At 39.1% G+C, this 20191-nt stretch overlaps 1 protein-coding gene across 2 annotated transcripts; it reads left to right on the forward strand.

Annotated features, from left to right (window-relative positions):
• Window positions 1–620: 620 nt before the first annotated feature.
• LOC114568401 (syncytin-A-like) lies at window positions 621–6929 on the forward strand. 2 transcript variants are annotated; one of them, XM_028598014.1, is made up of 2 exons: window positions 621–944; window positions 5613–6929. In XM_028598014.1, the coding sequence occupies exon 2, from the start codon at window positions 5632–5634 to the stop codon at window positions 6799–6801; it is 1170 nt and encodes a 389-aa protein (XP_028453815.1). In that variant the 5' UTR covers window positions 621–944; window positions 5613–5631; the 3' UTR covers window positions 6802–6929. The 2 variants fall into 2 exon arrangements, with proteins under 2 accessions (XP_028453815.1, XP_028453816.1); XM_028598015.1 differs by lacking the exon at window positions 621–944 and adding an exon at window positions 4931–5461 and having other exon boundaries at window positions 5652–6929.
• Window positions 6930–20191: the final 13262 nt, after the last annotated feature.

The raw sequence follows: 20191 nt of genomic DNA on the forward strand, positions 1-20191 counted from the left end.
GAAGATTCCACAGCTGGATGTTCGTTACAAAGCCAGACTGAGTCCATTTGTAACCCTCCAGGCTTTTGTAAGCTTTTAGAGAGTCACCCGAGTAGGAAGATGGGAAGTTTATCAGGTAGTTATATATATCCGTATACTGCAGATCAGGGACGTCTTCTTCAGCGGAGATACTTGTGAAAAGCACCCCGGGGGCATTGTATATTTAACCTATTTATTTTTTTATATAAAGCTCAATGTCATGCAAATTAAAGTGAGATGAGTACTCCGATGGCTTGAAAGCTTCGGCGCTGGAGCTGGTCATTTTACTGCCAAAATGGCGGCCCGCACACCGGTAGTCACGTGGGGTAAACGTGCCTGATCACCTGGCCATTCATACCTTACGCTTATTTCTCCGTGCCTGTCACAAAGCAATCCCTCCTCTCGGCTCTCTTTCTCTCTCTCCGATAGAAAGAGACAGGATGAGTGGGGAAAACTGTGGTAATTGTAGCCTATATGTGGCTCTGTGTGTGTGTGTGTGTGTGTGTGTGTGTGTGTGTGTGTGTGTGTGTGTATGTGTGTCCGTCCGTCTGTCCATCGGTCTGTCGGTCGGTCTCTCCGTGTGCCTGATCGCGTGTCTCGCTGTGCAAAGTCAAGACTATGAACCTACAGTGAGACCGCGCCCGCTCAGCATGGGTAGGAGATACTAGACCGCCGCCACGGTAGGCTACCGACTAGAAGATCCAGCAGATCAGATAAGCAAAGCCCATGATGTGTTGTTTCAAGCTGAAGCCACAAAGCGCTCTACCATTAGGCTACATTCAAGTTAAAGTGGTGTGAGTTAATGTTAACTATAAATCCTCCAGGTGCGCTAAAGTTAGCCATAGCATTCCAAAAGGCTTAGCACTGGGACCAATTCTATTCACCTTGTATATGAAGCAGTTGGAATTCACGTGCTGACGTGTAAGGTGAGCGTATTGTGTCACTTCCGGTGTTCCAGTGTTACAAACGCTAGTTTGCTGCTCCAGCAAAAACTTACTCAACTCTGCTTTATTGTTTAAATTAGCGGCTATTTGCCTGGATTGCATTTGAATTACAATTGTTCTACTCAAGCACTTATATTTAGCTTCATTTACAGCGACTGACTCGCTGAATTTACAATTGTTAAAACGCTGTTAGCTACTTTAGCTTAGCCATTAGCAATGCCTAATTCCTCTCCCTCTCCTGCTCTTTCTTGCTCTGTGTGTCAAATGTTTAGCTATTCCTCTGCCTCCTTTAGTGATAACGATACATGTAATAAATGTAGTATATTCGCTGCTCTGGAGGCAAGGCTTAGTGAATTTGAGGCACGGCTCTGCACCATGGAATCAGAATCGTATGCTTCCGTAGTTAGCCAGCGCCATGTAGCTAATGCGGGCCAACATACTGTAGCTTCTTTAGCTTCTGCTAGCTGTCCCCCGGGAGACCCCGAGCAGCTGGGCGAGTGGGTGACTGTCCGAGGGAAGCGTAGCATTAGAGGGAAGCGTAGCGTTAGATCTAGACCAGGGAGTGCACATGATGACGGTCGCTCTAAACCGGAGCGTCTTCGCCTCTCCAACAGTTTCTCCCTACTCAGCGATACACCCGCTGAGAAGCCAATTCTGGTTATTGGGAGCTCTATACTGCGATATGTGAAGCCGGCGGCTACGGTCATATGTGTCCCCGGTGCCAGAGCGGGCAATATAGAAACCCATCTAAAGCTGCTGGCTAAAAAGAACCGTAAATACAGTAAGATCATACTTCACGTAGGGGGTAATGGTCGTAAATCGGAGATCACTAAAATTAATGTTGAGTCATTTGTGCATACGCAAAGACAATGTCGGACTCAGTAGTTTTCTCTGGACCCCTGCCAAACCTGACCAATAATGAAATGTACAGCCGTACATCATCCTTCCACTGCTGGTTGTCGGGGTGGTGCCCAGCTAACGATGTGGGCTATGTGAATAACTGGAGGGCGTTCTGGGGAAAGCCTGGTCTGATTGAGAGAGACGGCATTCATCTCACCTGGGACGGAGCCGCTCTCATATCAAAAAATCTGACCGAGTTTATCAGACATAAACCATGACAACCCAAGTTTGATATTAGTAATCAGAGGTGCAGTGCAATGCGCCCCTGTGTGCTTCCGTTGGAGCAGTCGTCCACTCATAGTCTAATAAGCACGGTGTCTGTCCCCCGGATCAGATCGGTTAAATCAAAGGTAAACAAAAGATGCGCTATACTTAACAACCTAATTGGAATTAAAACAACTGCAACGATAGAACAAAATAGGAAAATTAGATGTGGACTATTAAATGTTAGATCTCTGTCTTCTAAAGCAGTATTGGTAAATGATTTGATATCAGATAATAAAATTGATTTATTTTGTCTTACTGAAACCTGGCTGGGCCATGAAGAATATGTTAGTCTAAATGAAGCCACTAAGCCCAGTCATATTACTACTCAAATTCCTAGAGGCTCAGGCCGAGGAGGGGGAGCTGCAGCCATCTTTGATTCAAGCCTGTTAATTAATCCTAAACCTAAACTAAATTATAACTCGTTTGAAAGTCTTGTTCTTCATCTTCAACATCAAAAATGGAAAACATTACAGCCAATTATATTTGTTGTTATTTACAGGGCTCCAGGTCCGTATTCTGAATTTTTATCATGTTTAGTCCTTAAATCAGACAAAGTACTTATTGTAGGTGATTTTAATATCCATGTGGACGTTGACAATGATAGCCTTAGTACTGCTTTCAAGTCATTACTGGATTCAATCAGTTTCAGTCAGAGTGTGCACGAGGCAATGCACTGTTTTAACCACACCCTCGACCTTGTGCTTGCATATGGTATTGAAATTGAGGATTTAATAATATTTCCGCAGAATTCGGTATTATCAGATCATTTTTTAATTACTTTTGAATTCTTACGACCTGACTATACTAAATTAGATAAAAGCTTATACACTAGATGCCTATCTGACATTGCTATAGCTAAATTTAAGGAAGATATTCCAAAAGCATTCGACTCTATGTCATGCCTTAACATAACATATGTTAACTTCAGTCCCTCTCAAATTGATACATTTGTAGACGGTGCTACGACTTGCCTACGGACGACCTTAGACTGTGTTGCTCCCCTAAAAAAGAAGATGATGAAGCAAAGGAAACTAGCACCTTGGTATAACTCCCAAACTCGCATATTAAAACAAATCTTGCGAAACCTTGAAAGTAAGTGGCATTCCACCAAAGTGGAAGAATCCTGTTTGGATTGGCAAGAAAGTCTCAAAACCTATAGGAAGGCCTTAAGTAAAGCCAGATCAGACGATTACTCTTCACTAATAGAAGAAAATAAGAACAACCCAAAGTTTCTTTTCAGCACTGTAGCCAGGCTGACAGATAGCCACAGCTCTACTGAGCCATCTATTCCTCTAGCATTGAGTAGTGATGACTTCATGAGCTTCTTTAATGATAAAATTATAACAATTAGAGATATAATTCATCAGCTTTTGCCCTCACCTTCTAACAGTTCACCTTTAAATGCAGGATCGCTAGAAAGAACGACTAGTCCAGACATATACTTAGACTGCTTTTATCCTATAGACCTCCAACAATTAATGTTAAAGATATCCTCAGCTAAGCCATCTACCTGTCTCTTAGACCCCATCCCAACGAGACTACTCAAAGAATAAATTTAAAATAGCTGTGATAAAACCTCTTCTGAGAAAACCCACCCTCGATCCTGAGGTCTTAGCAAACTATAGACCTATATCCAACCTCTTTCTATCCAAGATCCTTGAGAAGGTGGTTGCTAATCAGTTATTTGATTTTCTACATAGCAATAGTTTATTTGATGATTTTCAATCAGGATTTAGAATGCATCATAGCAAGAGACGGCACTGGTAAAATTACTAACGACCTTCTAACTGCTGCAGTCAAAGGACTTGTCTCTATCCTTGTTTTACTAGATCTTAGTGCTGCATTTGACACTATTGACCATACCATCCTGTTACAGAGACTGTAACACTTAGTTGGCATTAAAGGAATCGCACTAAACTGGTTTAAGTCCTACTTCTCTGAGCGATCCCAATTTGTTAACATTAACGATAAACCCTCCAAGCACGCTAAAGTTAGCCATGGCGTTCCTCAAGGCTCAGTGCTTGGACCAATTCTATTTTCCTTTATATGCTTCCTCTAGGTAATATTATTAGGAAACACTCAATTAACTGTCACTGTTACGCATATGATACCCAATTATATCTGTCAATTAAGCCAGACGAAAGTGGCTTAATTGACGTACGAAGTGAGGGAGGTTACCTCACACTCTGTCCAAGTAAAAGGCAAGGCAGGAGCTGCTTGGCACCACCTGACACATTGTGCCCCAGCACCTACACCTTCCCGTGATTTGAGGGAAGTTAGAGCTGATTTGATCAACAATGCCACTCCCGTTCAAACTTAGGCAATCAGGCCAAGGGAGTGAACCCAGACAAAAATACTACTATGGATGCACATGGAAGGTCTGGGTAGGTATGCTAATATCTACAGCCATACTCGTTATGTTGTTATTTTGGTTCATAGATACCAAATATGACAGAGGAAGAAGGGAGGTTCAGGTGACTAGAACAAAGGGACAGATCACATTGTCATTTATTAGGGGACACACAAGCACAGCCCTATTAGCACCACCTAAAACAGAAGAGAGGAAGTCATATACAGGCGGGAGGGGCGGCTGTGGCTCAGTGGTAGAGCGGTTGCCTGCCAATCGGAAGGTTGGTGGTTCAATCCTTGGCCCTGCAGTCCCATGTTGAAGTGTCCTTGGGCAAGACACTGTAAATGTGTGTGAATGAGTATCTGATGAGCAGGTGGCACCTTGCACGGCAGCCTCGGCCACAGTGTATGAATGTGTGTGAATGGTGAATGGTTCCTGTACAATGTTAAAGTGCTCTGAGTAGTCGTTGAGACTAGAAGATATATAAGCTATATAAGAACAAAGCGCTATATAAGAACATATGCGTCACGACCAACTCAGACAAGTGGTGTAGCAGTTGGAAGTGTGCCATAGCTAACACAGGCTCAGATTGGGGATGTGAACCATATGATACAATGCACCTTACGATAACGGGACCTGAAATCCAGACTGAGTGTAGGTAGAAAGCAGGAAGGACGATGCCAGGAACAGAAATGTAATCCTATATATGTGACGTTGAAGGATCCAAAACCAGAGGATGCAGGGACTTATGTTATGGGATTGTATGCTGAAGGGAAAGATCCATTAGGACAGTTCATCATTCGAGTCACAGACCCATGGAGTAATAGTACACCGTCCACATCCATTACTTCCCCGGTTGACGCAATGAACACAGGTATGGGTGTCCTGAAAGACTCTAAAGGGCCATTAGTAAAATATTTGAACCTAGATGACGTTACCATTGAGGAAAGGTTGGAGATGGAAACTTGTTTCACACCCTCAGGTAACACGTGGCTCAAAATGATGAAATATACTGCTAGAACACATAAAATGTCTGACTGTGTTATCTGTGCTAAAGCAAGACCTCTTTTGGGGACAGTACCATTCCCACTCTCACCTGTGGACGACCTTATTGGTTATTATTGTATGTTAAGTCTTTACAGTGATGTGACCATGGAAAGTGATGTCTGCAGGACCCTGTCTCTCCTGTATCCCAGAGTGCGTGCAATACAACCGCCTCCAGGAGTGGTCGCCTATCCTGGTAACTATACTTGCATCACACAACCCAACAGCTCTACCATGAATGTGGGACACCTACCTAAGAAGTTTTGTATGTACACCTACAACACATCTTTGTTCGTTCCCAATGTCACACAGTCGATGTTTAACAATCAGAGTAAGGGACTTGCTGATGTCTGGTGGATGTGTGGGACACAGCCCCGCCTTAGACCATCCTTACCTGCTAAATGGGGGGGAACCTGCGCCTTAGTGTCCCTATTATTGCCGATTACCATGCTTCCTATTAGCGCAGGGAAGCTAGAGGAGACAGTACAGTCTACCTACCACAAACATTCCTTGAAGAGGGCTAAAAGAGACACTGACTTGGGTTTTGGTACATGGGGAGATCCAAGCACCCCGTTCGGGTCTATAGATAGTAGGGTGTATATAGATGCAATTGGAATACCAAGGGGTGTACCAGAGGAGTTCAAAGCTCAGAATCAGATAGCAAAGGGTTTTGAGTCTATACTGCCCTGGATAAATACAAACAAGAATGTGGACTGGATAAATTATATATACTACAACCAGCAGAGGTTTTTGAATCGGACTAGGGATGGCCTGAGGGGTGTGTCCGAACAATTAGCCGCCTCCTCACTCATGGCATTTCAGAACCGTATGGTGCTAGACATGTTGTTGGCAGAAAGAGGGGGTGTGTGCCACATGTTTGGAGATGCTTGTTGTACATTTATTCCCAATAATACTGCCCCGGATGGTAGCATCACTAGAGCCTTGGAGGGGTTGACCTATCTAGCCAATGAACTAGCAGAGAACTCGGGTGTGGCTGAAAACCCCATCACCAGTTGGCTGGAGGACGTTTTTGGCAAATACAAAGCAATTGTGCTCTCCATCCTTATGTCCGTGGCAGTGTTTGTGGGCATATTGGTGTGTTGTGGATGCTGTTGCATCCCTTGTTGTCGCACTCTGGTGAACAGATGGATTGATGTGGCTCTGACCAAAAAAGATCCCCAGAAAGATGCTCCTCCAGCCTACTCCATGCCCCTGTTGGGGATGGAGGATGGTGATGAGACTGATTCGGACAATGAAGGAAGTGAATCACCAATGTAATGCTATGCTATATTAATCTTGCTTCTTCTTTCCCTAGTGCGGCCAATTATTTACCAGTTTGAGGGCCATATAATCCTAAACTTAGTAGTATTCACACCTGAGGTGTGAAAAGGGGGATCTGTAAGAAATAAAAATAATCACCAGTCAAGCTGGCTATGCTTTATGAGGATACAAATCATAGTTGAATTATAGTTGTGTGTTTAGTGGAAGAGCACTGTGACAGCTTAGTCATGCAAAATGAGAAAAGGATACTGTTGTACTGTTGTACAGCAGCACTGTATGACGGTGGTCAGAAAGCAACAAGAGTGCAGCAACGAAGTTAATATCAGTTTGATATCAGTTTGACCATGAGAATAAGTTACTCCTCAACCTGTGATAGGCAACAGCAGCGCATTGTTCTTTCTGACCATCAGCATAGCTAAAGTCTGCCTAACAGCTGATGAAGAGGGCGTGTGCCAAAAGACTGGGACCAGTCTGTGCACCAACCAGGGGAGGCTAAGTCTAAACCACGGTACTCCTCCAACTTTTAATAAACAAATCAAAATGCTCTTAGAGACTGATATATGAATTCATGTATAAGCCAGAAAATTCAGTCTGATGAGAGAAGCCTGTGTGCCTGCTCAACTCGGACCCGTGTACACGTTTATGCTCTTATGATTTTACTTAAATAAATACATGTTAAACTTTTAAATCCTCTCCTTGCCTACTTAGTGGATTTTGAAACGCACAGGTACTCTAGCTATATAATTCAATGTGAGTACACAAATGTTGAAATGACAAAAAAATGCCCAACCCTAGTAGCTGTGATAAATTAGCCTGAAGCTAATGCTTACCTGTTCAGGAGAAAATAAGCCAACTCTGCGTCCTTTTGGGATCTAAGCTGTCTCCATCTTTCAAATACATCTCCAATATTTACCAGGGGCTTGTTACGTCTCTGGTCACGCAACTGTTAGAAACATGCTGTTTTCTTTTTTTATGTCATGTAGAATCTATCTCTGTTGATCCTGTTCGTTTGTGTGCTGCTTTCATGGCTGTACTACCGTTACAGCTGTAGCGCGCTGGGTTTACGTTTTTACAGGTTGATAACAACACACAGATCAAAACATAAACATAAATTCCGTCACGGAATGTAAATTTCAAAAAGAAAAAATACTGACATTAGCATTGTTGTCAGAAAAGATAGTATTTCAGTTTAACATGTTTCCTTAATATCTGATAATGCACTGGTGTCATTTTTGGATTTATTACAGTACAAATATTACATATTGGACCTTTAAAGAGGCTAATTTTTAGTGCATTCTTTCTACAGTTACAGGTGCAGGGAGGGATAAATAAGCATGCAAGTCTTAATGCCTCTAGATTACAACACTGTAGCTTTAGTAATGGGAAAACAATACAATTTGAGAGATGTTTACACAATTATATTTAAGATAGTGTTAATGTTACTAAGGTTCCATACACCTTGAATTAGAAATGCATTGTTTGTATAAAGGTTGCCTATTAATATAAATGTGCTTTTGGTACATGAAAGGGATTTATATATGTTCTAAATAAACATAAATTCCGTCACGGAATGTAAATTTCAAAAAGAAAAATACTGACATTAGCATTGTTGTCAGAAAAGATAGTATTTCAGTTTAACATGTTTGCTTAATATCTGATGAGGCATTGGTGTCATTTTTGGATTTATTACAGTACAAATATTACATATTGGACCTTTAATGACAAAGAAAAATGTTACCACTTTACTTAAGGGCAAAGAATGTTTTCGTTACACTGTCATAATGTTGTCATGACAGCAAGTCTATCTATGATATCTTAATGACAAATACAATTGGTACCACTACTTGAGGTCAAAATATTTATTAGTTACACTGTCATAACAGTGTCATGACACCCAGTTTTGTGAAATTTCCTGTCAGACATCTATCTGAAAAAGTGCTAGAATTGGTCTCTAATCTTGCACATCTAATTATATTAATCATTAGGTCAAAATGTCATGAATACAAAAAGAGGTGAATTTTTGTTTATGTCAAGTTGTCATGACAAAGACATCCTCTGGTAATGTCATGCTGGTTAATGTCAAGTTGTCATTACAAAGACATCCCAAACTAATTTAATGTCAACTTGTCATGCCCAAGACAACTTCTGGTAATGACACTTTGATTAATGTCAAAGTGTCATTGTCATAATCAAGACAAGCCAAACAATGTCAACTTGTCATGACAAAAACCGAATGACACTTAATGACAGAAGTCATAAACGTTTATGACTTGTTTATAAGGTTTATGACACATTCATAACAGTGTCATGTCATGGTTATGTCGGTACTGTCAAGTAAAGTGTTACCAAACTTTTTAACTGAACAAAAACCTGATGCACAGACCAACATGTTCCCTGCTTCTGGCTCAAGGCAGTAGCACCACTGTTGTTGACTATGATCAGCAAATGCTGCTGGTTTTGGTGCAGAAAAATGGAATGATACATTTTTTAAAGAAGTCACAAGCACATTCCAATTCTTTGTCAAAGAATGCCACACTGTAACAAATTGCTGTAAAAATACTGGATATTTTGCACAGTAGTGTACCGTTTTCCATTAATACAGTTGAATACTGTAAATTCTGATGTCTTTGAGGAACAAAATATTAACGGCAAGCTCCTGTAAAATCTTACGGTAAAAAGCAGTATTTATTTATTTTTTACAGCAAGCTACCTATAATTTTACGGTATAATATAGTATTTTTTTTCTTTTTCAGTTAACTTTAAATCAGACTTGATCTTCGGTCCGTTTAATAGATCATCTGAGCAAAATAAAAAATTAAATGAAATTAAAAATAGGCCTACACATCAGTCATATTAGAGATTGAGGACACAATAACAAGAAGATGAAGAATTAGTTTTTATCCGGACTCAAACTGACAGCACCAAACAGGATGGAGCACTGAGGTATCACCTGCTGCTTTCCTCACCGTTCTCTCGTCAACTGCGCACCGCACCCTCATCCATCCTGTCCCCGTAAGAAGGTAAATATAATCTTGCAAAAGTTAGCATAATGCTAATGTGATTTTGTGTTGGATTAACATTTTATTGACTGTTTTTTGCCAAAAACATTTAGTCAAAAAGTACGTGCCACATGCTAGCATACGTTACTCTCATTAGCAACACTGTAAAAAAAAAAGTTATTTCACTGAAATTCACTGTATAATTTTACGGATTTTTTCCGTTTTTTCCACATTAAGTGTTAATGCCATAAAAATACAGAAAAATACTTTTATTTAAAAAGAACCCATTAAATTACGGTTTTAGTCTGTAAATTGATATAATGAGATAATATAGTTGTTTAACAGGATAATTCCATTGCTTTATGGTCTTGAAAGTTAAATTGCATTGAGTTTTATGTAAAAAGACAAAAAAAAACATAATTTTACGGTGTGTAAAATTGAGGCATCTTTCTGTTTTTTTACAGTTAAACCTTAAAGGTCCCATGACATGGTGCTCTTTGGACGCTTTTATATAGACCTTAGTGGTCCCCTAATACTGTATCTGAAGTCTCTTTCCTGAAATTCAGCCTTGGTGCAGAACAACAGCCACTAGAGCCAGTCCCACAATGAGCTTTCCTTAGTATGTGCCATTAGTATGTGCTGAAGCTATTGAGGAGGAGAGTGGGAGGGACAAGGTGGAGGGTGGGGGTGTGGCCTTGACGAACTGCCAGTTTTCTCGTTTGAAAGCCATGATGTCTCTCTCTCATGGGTTGGCCAAATTATCTGGGCGGGCAAAGCAGAGAAAGGGGAAGTAACTTTGCTTGTTATGACCTCATAACAAGCAGATTCCAAAACGGCTCATCTGAGCTTTCCTTTTCTGAAAGGCAGAGCAGGATACCCAGGGCTCGGTTTACACCTATCACCATTTCTAGCCCCTTGGGGACCGTAGACAGGCTGGGGGAACTCATAATAATGTTAAAAAACCTCATAAAGTGAAATTTTCATGCCATGGGACCTTTAAATTTAATGTTAAAAAACGTAAAAAAACAATCGTTAAAAAACGGTTACACTTACCGTGAAATGACAGTAAAAAACCTTATGTTATTCTACAAAGAATTTCTTTTTAAAATAGAGATATTTACTGTACATTTTTTGTATTTTCACAGTCCAACTACTGTAGAATTAAAAATAATTTTAATCAAAAACCATATTTAGAATGTCAAACAAAGGTATAAATCTGTACAAACAATGAAAAATATTGCAAAATAACTTAAAATTACATAATTTAAATGAAAACTGCTGTTTTCATACGGTTTTCTTTGGTAAAGTCACAAGATTATCCAATCCATCCACAAGAACTCCCTGTTAAAGTACAGATTTCTGGATGTAAAACACACAATAATCATGTCAAATTAATGTAAAATTACCCTATTTGACAGCCCATTAATTGTATCTTAAAAGCTTTAGGCATTTATTTTACATGATTATCCAATCAATTTACAGTAAATTCCTGTTTACTACTGGTTTTCTACTGTACAAAAAATAATATGTGATAATAACTTGCAGAAACATTATTTTATAGTCATTACTTTATATAAATTATTTATCAGCAATTACAACAACTCTTCAATATGTCTACAGGCTTTTCCCCGTAAATGTATAAGGGTTTACTTTATAAACAATATTGTCTAGTGTTAAAAAGAAACTATCTAATATACTGTACTTTAATCATTAATATATTAGGTTTACTTTATACAAACAATACTTTATCGTGATTAAAAGCAACTATTCAATATATCTACAGACTTATCCCATTAATTTACTGTGTGTGTGTATGTACAGTATATATATATATATATATATATATATATATATATATATATATATATATATATATATATATATATATACATATACATATATATATATATATATATATATATATATATATATATATATATTAGGGCTGTCCTCGACTAAAGAAGTTCTTAGTCAACTAACACTTATACGATTTTGTCGACTAATCGATTAGTTGATTTAATTGACAGAGCTGTGCGCTTTGAGAGGTGGTTAAGACTAGAAAAGCACAATATAAATGTAGTTAATTAACCATCTGTAAAACTGAGTTTCTCCACAATTAATCCTGCAAAAGCACCACTTTAAATCTTGTGTTTACCATAAATGTGCTCAGAAGTTTCTTGGAAATAAGTAATTAAGCATGAATAAGCATAAAAAATGACTAATCGACTAAAGAAATCTTAGTCGACTAAGACCAAAACGACCGATTAGTCGACTAATCGACTAAGAGGTGGCAGCCCTAATATATATATATATAATATTTAATATTAACTATCCAATATATGCATCAGAGACTCTTCAGAGGGTAAATATTGGTATAATGTAGGGTCCATTTTAGCTTATTCAATGTGGTCTCATACATACTGTGTGTTAGTGTTTAAATCGCTGTCAAACATCATCATGTCCAGTATCTCTTAATGCAAGTCTACTAAATTCTAGCCATAGAGTAGGACTTGTATTTAGCTTTGCAGTTATTTGAAGAGGGGTTAACAGAGGTACTGAGACAGGTAGGACCAGCCATACCCGTTTAATGCATTGAATGAGACTGACATGAACCCTCACTGCATCAACAACTCCACAGCAAAAACCTACAAGCAATTGTTCTCAATTATAGTTGGATCAATGTAATTATATTAGAAACTTCACTACTGTAATATTTTGCAAGCATATTTATGGTAATACAAACACTAAAACAACTTTACAGTATGCTGTATTTAGATCTGTCTTTGTAAAAATAAACATTCTTTCACCTAAATATTTGTGGAAACAAAGCCATAGCTTCAGTTATGGGAATGCATAAGAGACAAGACAAGCCTTGGATGTACATGATGTCTATTTTAGTCCAAGTCGGTGATATGCTCATCACTATATAATCATGTTTTGGTCTGGCAAATTAGTTGACAAAAGAATCATGCAGCCACAGTTCACATCACATAGGCCCACAACCCTATAGGCCTACAGGATGACGATACAGTACACAGAGAGCCAGGCAGCCTTCAGCCTGGGTAAGCCTACATTTTCACCATCCTAATATTTTAAGGGACATCTGATGTTCTTGCCTCATTTCACTTCCGTGGAGGCCATGGGCCTATTTCAGATTCATGGCCCAACATCTTTTTCCATTGACTGCTTACTGATGTCTGTGGGGATGTCTTATACTGTGTCCACTCTGGCTTTTGATGTTTGTTCCTGTCTATGTCCTGCAAACAGCTCAGAGCATGAGCTTCCCTCTTATGTCAGGTAGAATGAATATTCATGTATGTCCGGTACCTTAAATGCCTCACCAAGACCTTGGTGATCTGACCACCCCTGCCTCTGAAATTACACTACAATTTCACATATTGGGCAATGTGTGTTTCATTTGTAACAAATGGATTGCCTGTGCCACAGCTATGCTACACTTTTATAAGGGGTGAAAAATTAATATTAATGCACGGACAAGCAGGTTAGTGCTAGTGCACATTATCGTTTTGTTGGCTAGGTGCTTGTGCGGACATTGTGAGGCTATGGCGTCAGCGGTGGACAGCATGTTTTGCCGAGAGGTGGATGCCTGGGCACTAGTTGAGGGTCTAGTCCCGGTGTTGTGCCGAAAAAAGACTGCCTGCCGAAATACGACTGCACGCCGCTAGAGGGCAGTGTTGGTCAGTCTAAATAGTTATGTGCACCAATATTAACCAGGTCACTTTTGAAGGGCTTCAGCCCCAAATGTTTTTATTGTAGCACCGAATTTCATTAGCCTAGTTGTTTTAAGCAACACAAAATGTAAGGTCCCGTGTTGCCGTAACGCAACGTTAACAGTCTACATGGTTCAGGCTCAAACTCACGGAGCTCTGGAGCAGACCCGTGCGTCGCTTTGTGTGTGTGTTCTGTATATAAAATGTAGGTCCCATATATAGGTACCCCTGCCAAAAAAGGACTGCACCCCCATAACTCAGGATTGCAAAGGCTGACAAAGACAAACTTTTCGGGACTTTTAGTAGACCTCATAACATGCAAGTATAGCAAATTGTGTGATTGTCAGACATTGCTGACCTGAGTTAAGGGGGGCAGTCACATTTCGGCAGGTCCCATATATACATGGGTTTCTCGGCAACGTCATCACTGCTTGCGCATGCAACCGGGGGGCAGAAAGAAGACGTGTTTTGTGTAGCTAGCTAGCTAGTAGCGGCATAGCGTAAGTCAAAATGCCAAGGAGTTGTTGCGTAGTTAATTGTACAAACAGAGCCAGTGATGGGTGCCTGATGTTTAACAGACCTAGGGGGAAGCATGCTTTTGCCAAAAACCGGTGGAGGTTATGGCTTCAAGCTATAAGAGGGGCAGATTGGGGTCATATGCAAGAGTCAGACTCCCATTGTATCAATCAGAAAAGTTGCAGCTTGTGGTTGTTCAGCTAAGTGATATCTACCTGTCAGGGCTGTGGTACTCGAGTCCAGACCATAGACAATTAAAGGTCCGGACTCGAGACAAGTTTAGACAGCTAGCTAAAGCTACGCCGATGTTTTGCTAACGTTAGCGCAACAGTGTTAGCCTAGCCTACTAGGTAAATATTACGACTGCCTTCGGAGTTTACTATATCTGCGTCCATGTTGCCAACATAGGACCTGTGGCGTTAGTGCTCCTTTTGTACATAACTTTATTGAATGAAATATTAAGCTTCGCTCCTCTGAGATGGGTGGGTTTTTGTTACGTTACATACAAAGCTAACTGGCTATAGTTAGCCTACATTAGCTAGTGGAAATTAGCTAACGTTGCCGAGACAGTGGCAGTAGAGCTTCGGCGAGCTAACCAAGACAGTGTTGTCGCCCTCTCGCCCACAATCAACCTCTGCTGCGAAAAACAATCAACCTGCAGTGATGTTTTGAAACTAACATATCGTACCTTTTCCCAGAAATCATGGCCATTATTTTAAGACATAAACCAACCATAAGGGTACACTCAGGAGTAACCCTGCTGCTAACACGGGCTATTACATTAGCCTAAAATGATAATTATAGCCATACATCAGTAACACTGCAAAATTAAAGACCAACAAACAGATCCAACTAAAATCATGTTTTATTGAGTCAGCAGTTATATACAAACAATAAGGAAAGCTTAAAGGAATACGCCACCGGAATGCATGTCGAAATTCTAGCAGCGATGTTTCCCCATTGGAATGAATGGCAAACAGAGCTATAGCTAGCTTCTCATAACGAGAGCTCTCCAGCTCACAAAAAATTATTAAATTGTAATCGGTCAAAAACGTTAGCTTTGTAAGACCATAGAGTATGTGTTATATAAATACCATGACGAAATTCAAAGTGTAAATATATGCAATGTATGTCGAAAGTCTAGCCGCGAGGTTTCCCCATTGGAATGAATGGCAAACAGAGCTATAGCTAGCTTCTCATAACGAGAGCTCTCCAGCTCCCAAAAAATGATTAAATTGTAATCGGTCAAAAACGTTAGCTTTCTAAGACCATAGAGTATGTGTTATATAAATGCCATGACGAAATGAAGGGACTAAGACAATGTGCACTGAGACAAAAATGCGTTTGCATTATCGGACCAACTCACCAATCTGGCTTTCCGCCCCTGGTATGCGCACGCACCCTGTAATGTTTGTAAACAGGAAACCCGTCTATAGGCTACCCCTGCCAAAAAAGGACTGCACCCCCATAACTCAGGATTGCAAAGGCTGACAAAGACAAACTTTTCGGGACTTTTAGTAGACCTCATAACATGCAAGTATAGCAAATTGTGTGATTGCCAGACGTTGCTGACCTGAGTTAGGGGGGGCAGTCACATTTCGGCAGGTCCCATATATAGGCTACCCCTGCCAAAAAAGGACTGCATCCCCATAACTCAGGATTGCAAAGGCTGACAAAGACAAACTTTTCGGGACTTTTAGTAGACCTCATAACATGCAAGTATAGCAAATTGTAAGTTTACATAAACAGTGTTTTTTTTTTATCTCAAGAGACATGAAACAATGACATTAAAGTGCACAACGATTCTTACACTTTTTCAGATGAACTTTGTAATTTGGTGCTATGCAACCATTTTAATATTAAATCTCTGTACCAACCTTTAATGCAAATACTCCACAAAATGTCACATCTTTTTGCAGAGGGTGAGGGAGAGAGGTGCATGACCATTTTGAGATATTGAGTCCCCTTTGTCTCATGAATGCTCTTAATAAAACAGAAATAAAGTACATAGATATATGTAAAGGATAACTTAAAGCATGGTTTTACAGTGTATTTGTGTGTGTGTTATACAATTAGCTTGTCACACCTTGACAATGTTTTATGTCCTTTGCCTTTTCTCCAAGAGGATCAAGGAACAACAACCTCTTCTCTGATGGAAGCATAACCTATTGTACAAAGGGGAAAGTACACCTTGCTATTTTTACATTCATTAATAGGTTTTCACCCTTTTTATCCCGATGTTTGCGAAGTTTGTATACATGCTACGCTATCACATGAAAAGGCTCAACAGAGGGAATATTGAAATGCAGACTCAAAAGCACGATTTCTAACCATGACACTTTTTAACTCACCATCAACATCCAGTGGTTGTTCTTATTGACAATGCCAATGATTAATTTGAACATCAGTGGATCAAGCTAAAATTAGAAAAACATGGGTAGAAAAGGTATATTTATACATCGCTCGGAAAGACTAACTCAAAGATGCATAAATAAATACTTGAGTCTATATGTACTGTAAAATCTCCACATACTTTAAGCAGTTTGCTTTGGTAGCACTTTATAATAACTATCCATAATTCATCATTTATTAAGCATTACTTAACTATTAGTTAATGGTTTATTCATTATTACTTAATTGTTCATATGTATGAACAATTAATAAGTAATAATGAATATTTTCTTACAGTGATTGGTGTGTGATGCTTCTCCTCCTTGATTTGAGCTCCACTGGCCTGGCAGTGCACACACTGGGCCACCTGAATGAATTGAATTGAAATGTTTGTGTGTGCGTGGTATGGGAGGGTAACATTTAAGACATGTTTTTTTTATTCTTCTAAAAAAGTATATATTTATATATATATATATATATATATATATATATATATACTTTTAGAAGAATAAAAAAAACATGTCTTAAATATATATATATATAAATATACACATATATATATACACACACACATGTTAAAGCAGTCAAGTATTTTTGTTATGCAATATTTCAAACATTGATGAATTACAGTAGACCTAGCCTAGATGTATTTAAGTGTGAGAGCATACAGTGTGATTATAGCTGTAGAGGCCACCTTAAACATTTACCCATGTGTCAATGTCATCTGACATTCCAGGCCAGTAGAACCGTTTGCTGATGGCATCCCTGGGTTTTTTTTGGCCACAGTGCGCCCCTGTGCTGCTGTCGTGAAAATCTTTAAAAATTGTGGCAGCCTCTGCAGGTCCACACACCACCTCTATGGTGTTCTTTTTCTTCTTGTAGAAGAGTTTTCCGTCTTTGGAAAAAATAGTAAGCTGTATTAGTTTGGAAAAAAGTAATATATAGGTCTATGATAAAGAGATCACTGACTTTTTTGGAGGTGGCTATTCTATATAAACAACTAAAGTTGCCTTTACAAAATATGTGATTGGTGCACTAACATTACTCGGTAACTGTGTGGGATGCAATATCACTTCCCGAATAGAACGTTAAGACGTGAAATAATTATTTATTAAACGATTTTTTGAAATTAATCACATATTAATATGCTGTGTTAAAAAGAAAAACGTTCCAGCCCTGAAATTTGCACTTTTCCAGTTTTTTTCTAAACGTATGAACCCTGTAAACTGATCTATAAATTTATGTGTGGTGGTTGACAACAAATCACGTCTTCTTACCTTGCACATCAAAAGTGTTGGCCTTTCGACAAAAATTAGTTTTTTCGTTCTTGGAGTATCCCTCTGGATACTCACCACTTAATAAGTAACGGAGAATACATTTGTATGTGTCTTGATCCATGATAGGTGTGTATGTATATAATGTAATGTCCTATTAATGTGTGTATGTAGGCTATGTAATCTGTATGTCCAATCTTTTTCTCATGTAAACTTGTGACAAATATTTCCCCCGCTCAAAAATGGGACGTTACTGTAACTTTTAAAATCACATTTTATTTACTCTTGGTTTGGATATCAGGACAACATGACCAACATTGCCCTCTAGCGGCGTGCAGTCGTATTTCGGCAGGCAGTCTGTTTTCGGCACACCGGCCACAGACATTACCAGCCTGCCGCTCCATCCCGGCTTTGATGCCTGCTGCCTCAACCCGTTCTCGCTGCAGGTAGCATACCTCAACTTCAGGCAGGAGTATGGTCCTCTCCAAGCCAACAGACCACAGTATGTTCAGACAAGACTAATTTATAACACTTATATTATTATACACTTCTATTATAGTTGTCAGTTTTCTACACAAATAACAAAAAAAATTAATATACTGTAACTACTTATATATAGCCATATTCTACCATATATATATATATATATATATATATATATATATATATATATATATATATATATATATATATATATATACACACACACACACACTACTGGTCAAATGTTTGGGGTCACTTATAAATTTCCATTCCAGACCGAATACCAGCTGAGATCTGTTGCATTGTTTTTTTAATCAGAGCAGCAGTTTTCAGATTACATAACTGCAAAAGGGTTCTCGACTGTTGTAGACCGAAGTGGCTGAAGAAATGCTTGAAATCCATGTTTTTTCGTCTAAACGTCATACCCAAATTAAAAGTGGTACAGCTCCCATATACTTTGACACTCAGGGGTGTGCCTGATATCATTGGAAAGGTGATTGATGTGGGTGTGTTTGTGTATTTGAGAATTGTTGTATTTTGTAGTTTTTGGGCTTTTTTCTTTGCACTTTTCAAATGGAAATAAAAAAACGCACAGACATATCTGTAGAAAGAAATCATATAAAATCCATTTTTTGAGTCTTTTGGTGTCTGGATTGTTTCTGTAGTAAGCTGAGACATGTGGCTAATGCCCTGTGGCGTCTGTCACCTGTCAGATGTGTTTACAGCAGTGTATTCTAATCACTTTACAGATGTATGACTTGGACGGAAATAAAACACCTCCATTCTAGCCTCTGTAACTCTGTGTCAGTAAGGCCTAGAATCGCCCTGACACTTGTAACAAAAACTTGAGAATGATTCCTTTCCAATGATATCAGGCACACCCCTGAGTGTCAAAGTATATGGGAGCTGTACCACTTTTAATTTGAGTATGACGTTTAGACCAAAAAACATGGATTTCAAGCATTTCTTCAGCCACTTCTTTCTACAACAGTTGAGAACCCTTTAGCAATTATGTAAGCACATAATGTAATCTGAAAACTGCTGTTCTGATTAAAAAAAACAATGCAACTGATCTCAGCTGGTATTCTGTCTGGAATGGAAATTTATAAGTGACCCCAGACTTTTGACCGGTAGTGTGTGTGTATATATATATTATATATATATTCTACCATATTCTTCCTTCTGCACACACAGTACACTTCTTCTTAATTTACCGTTTCTGCACTACAATGGTACTGTTACCACACTGCACATATCCGTCTATATGGTTCATACTGAATATCCATATATTGTTTATATATTCTGTTAATACCCTGCATACATCTATATTATTCTTACTACTATGATACTCCTACTACATTGCACATATCTGTACGTTGTTCATTACATTACCAGCTTGTGTTGTGACCGCAATCAGGAGGCAGTTTCCAGAAGAAGGAGGGACGTACAGAGGCTTCCAATGGCCCCATATGCGAGGCAATCAATAAATATATTTTGTTTTCACAAAATGAACACACAATCACAAAGTGTCTTGTTGTATAAAATGTATTCATAATTTCATTGATAGTAACTAGCAGTGTTGGGCAAGTTACTTCCAAACTGTAGTTCATTATAGATTACTAGTTACTGTCATTAGAGAGTAATTAGTTATATTACAGTCTCTGAATTGTAATGCTTTACACTACTTTTGCATTACTTTTGGAAGTTTGACTTGGCAGGTAGCTTGTTAATTTCACCATAACGATCACCATTACATCATAACGAGTTATTTCAAAACACTTTACAAATAGAGTAGGTCTAGACCACACCATAACTTACAGGGACCCAACAATTCCAGTAATTCCCCCAAGAGCAAGCATTCAGTGTGACACTGGCGAGGAAAAACTCCTTTTAGGGAGAAACCTGGGACAGACCCAGGCTCGTGGTAGGTGGTGTCTGATGGTGCCGGTTGGGGGTGTGATGAACAGTGGCAATAATAGTAGTCACAATAAAG

The sequence above is a fragment of the Perca flavescens genome, chromosome 14 (assembly GCF_004354835.1).
Source record: "Perca flavescens isolate YP-PL-M2 chromosome 14, PFLA_1.0, whole genome shotgun sequence".
Taxonomy (NCBI): Eukaryota; Metazoa; Chordata; class Actinopteri; order Perciformes; family Percidae; genus Perca; species Perca flavescens.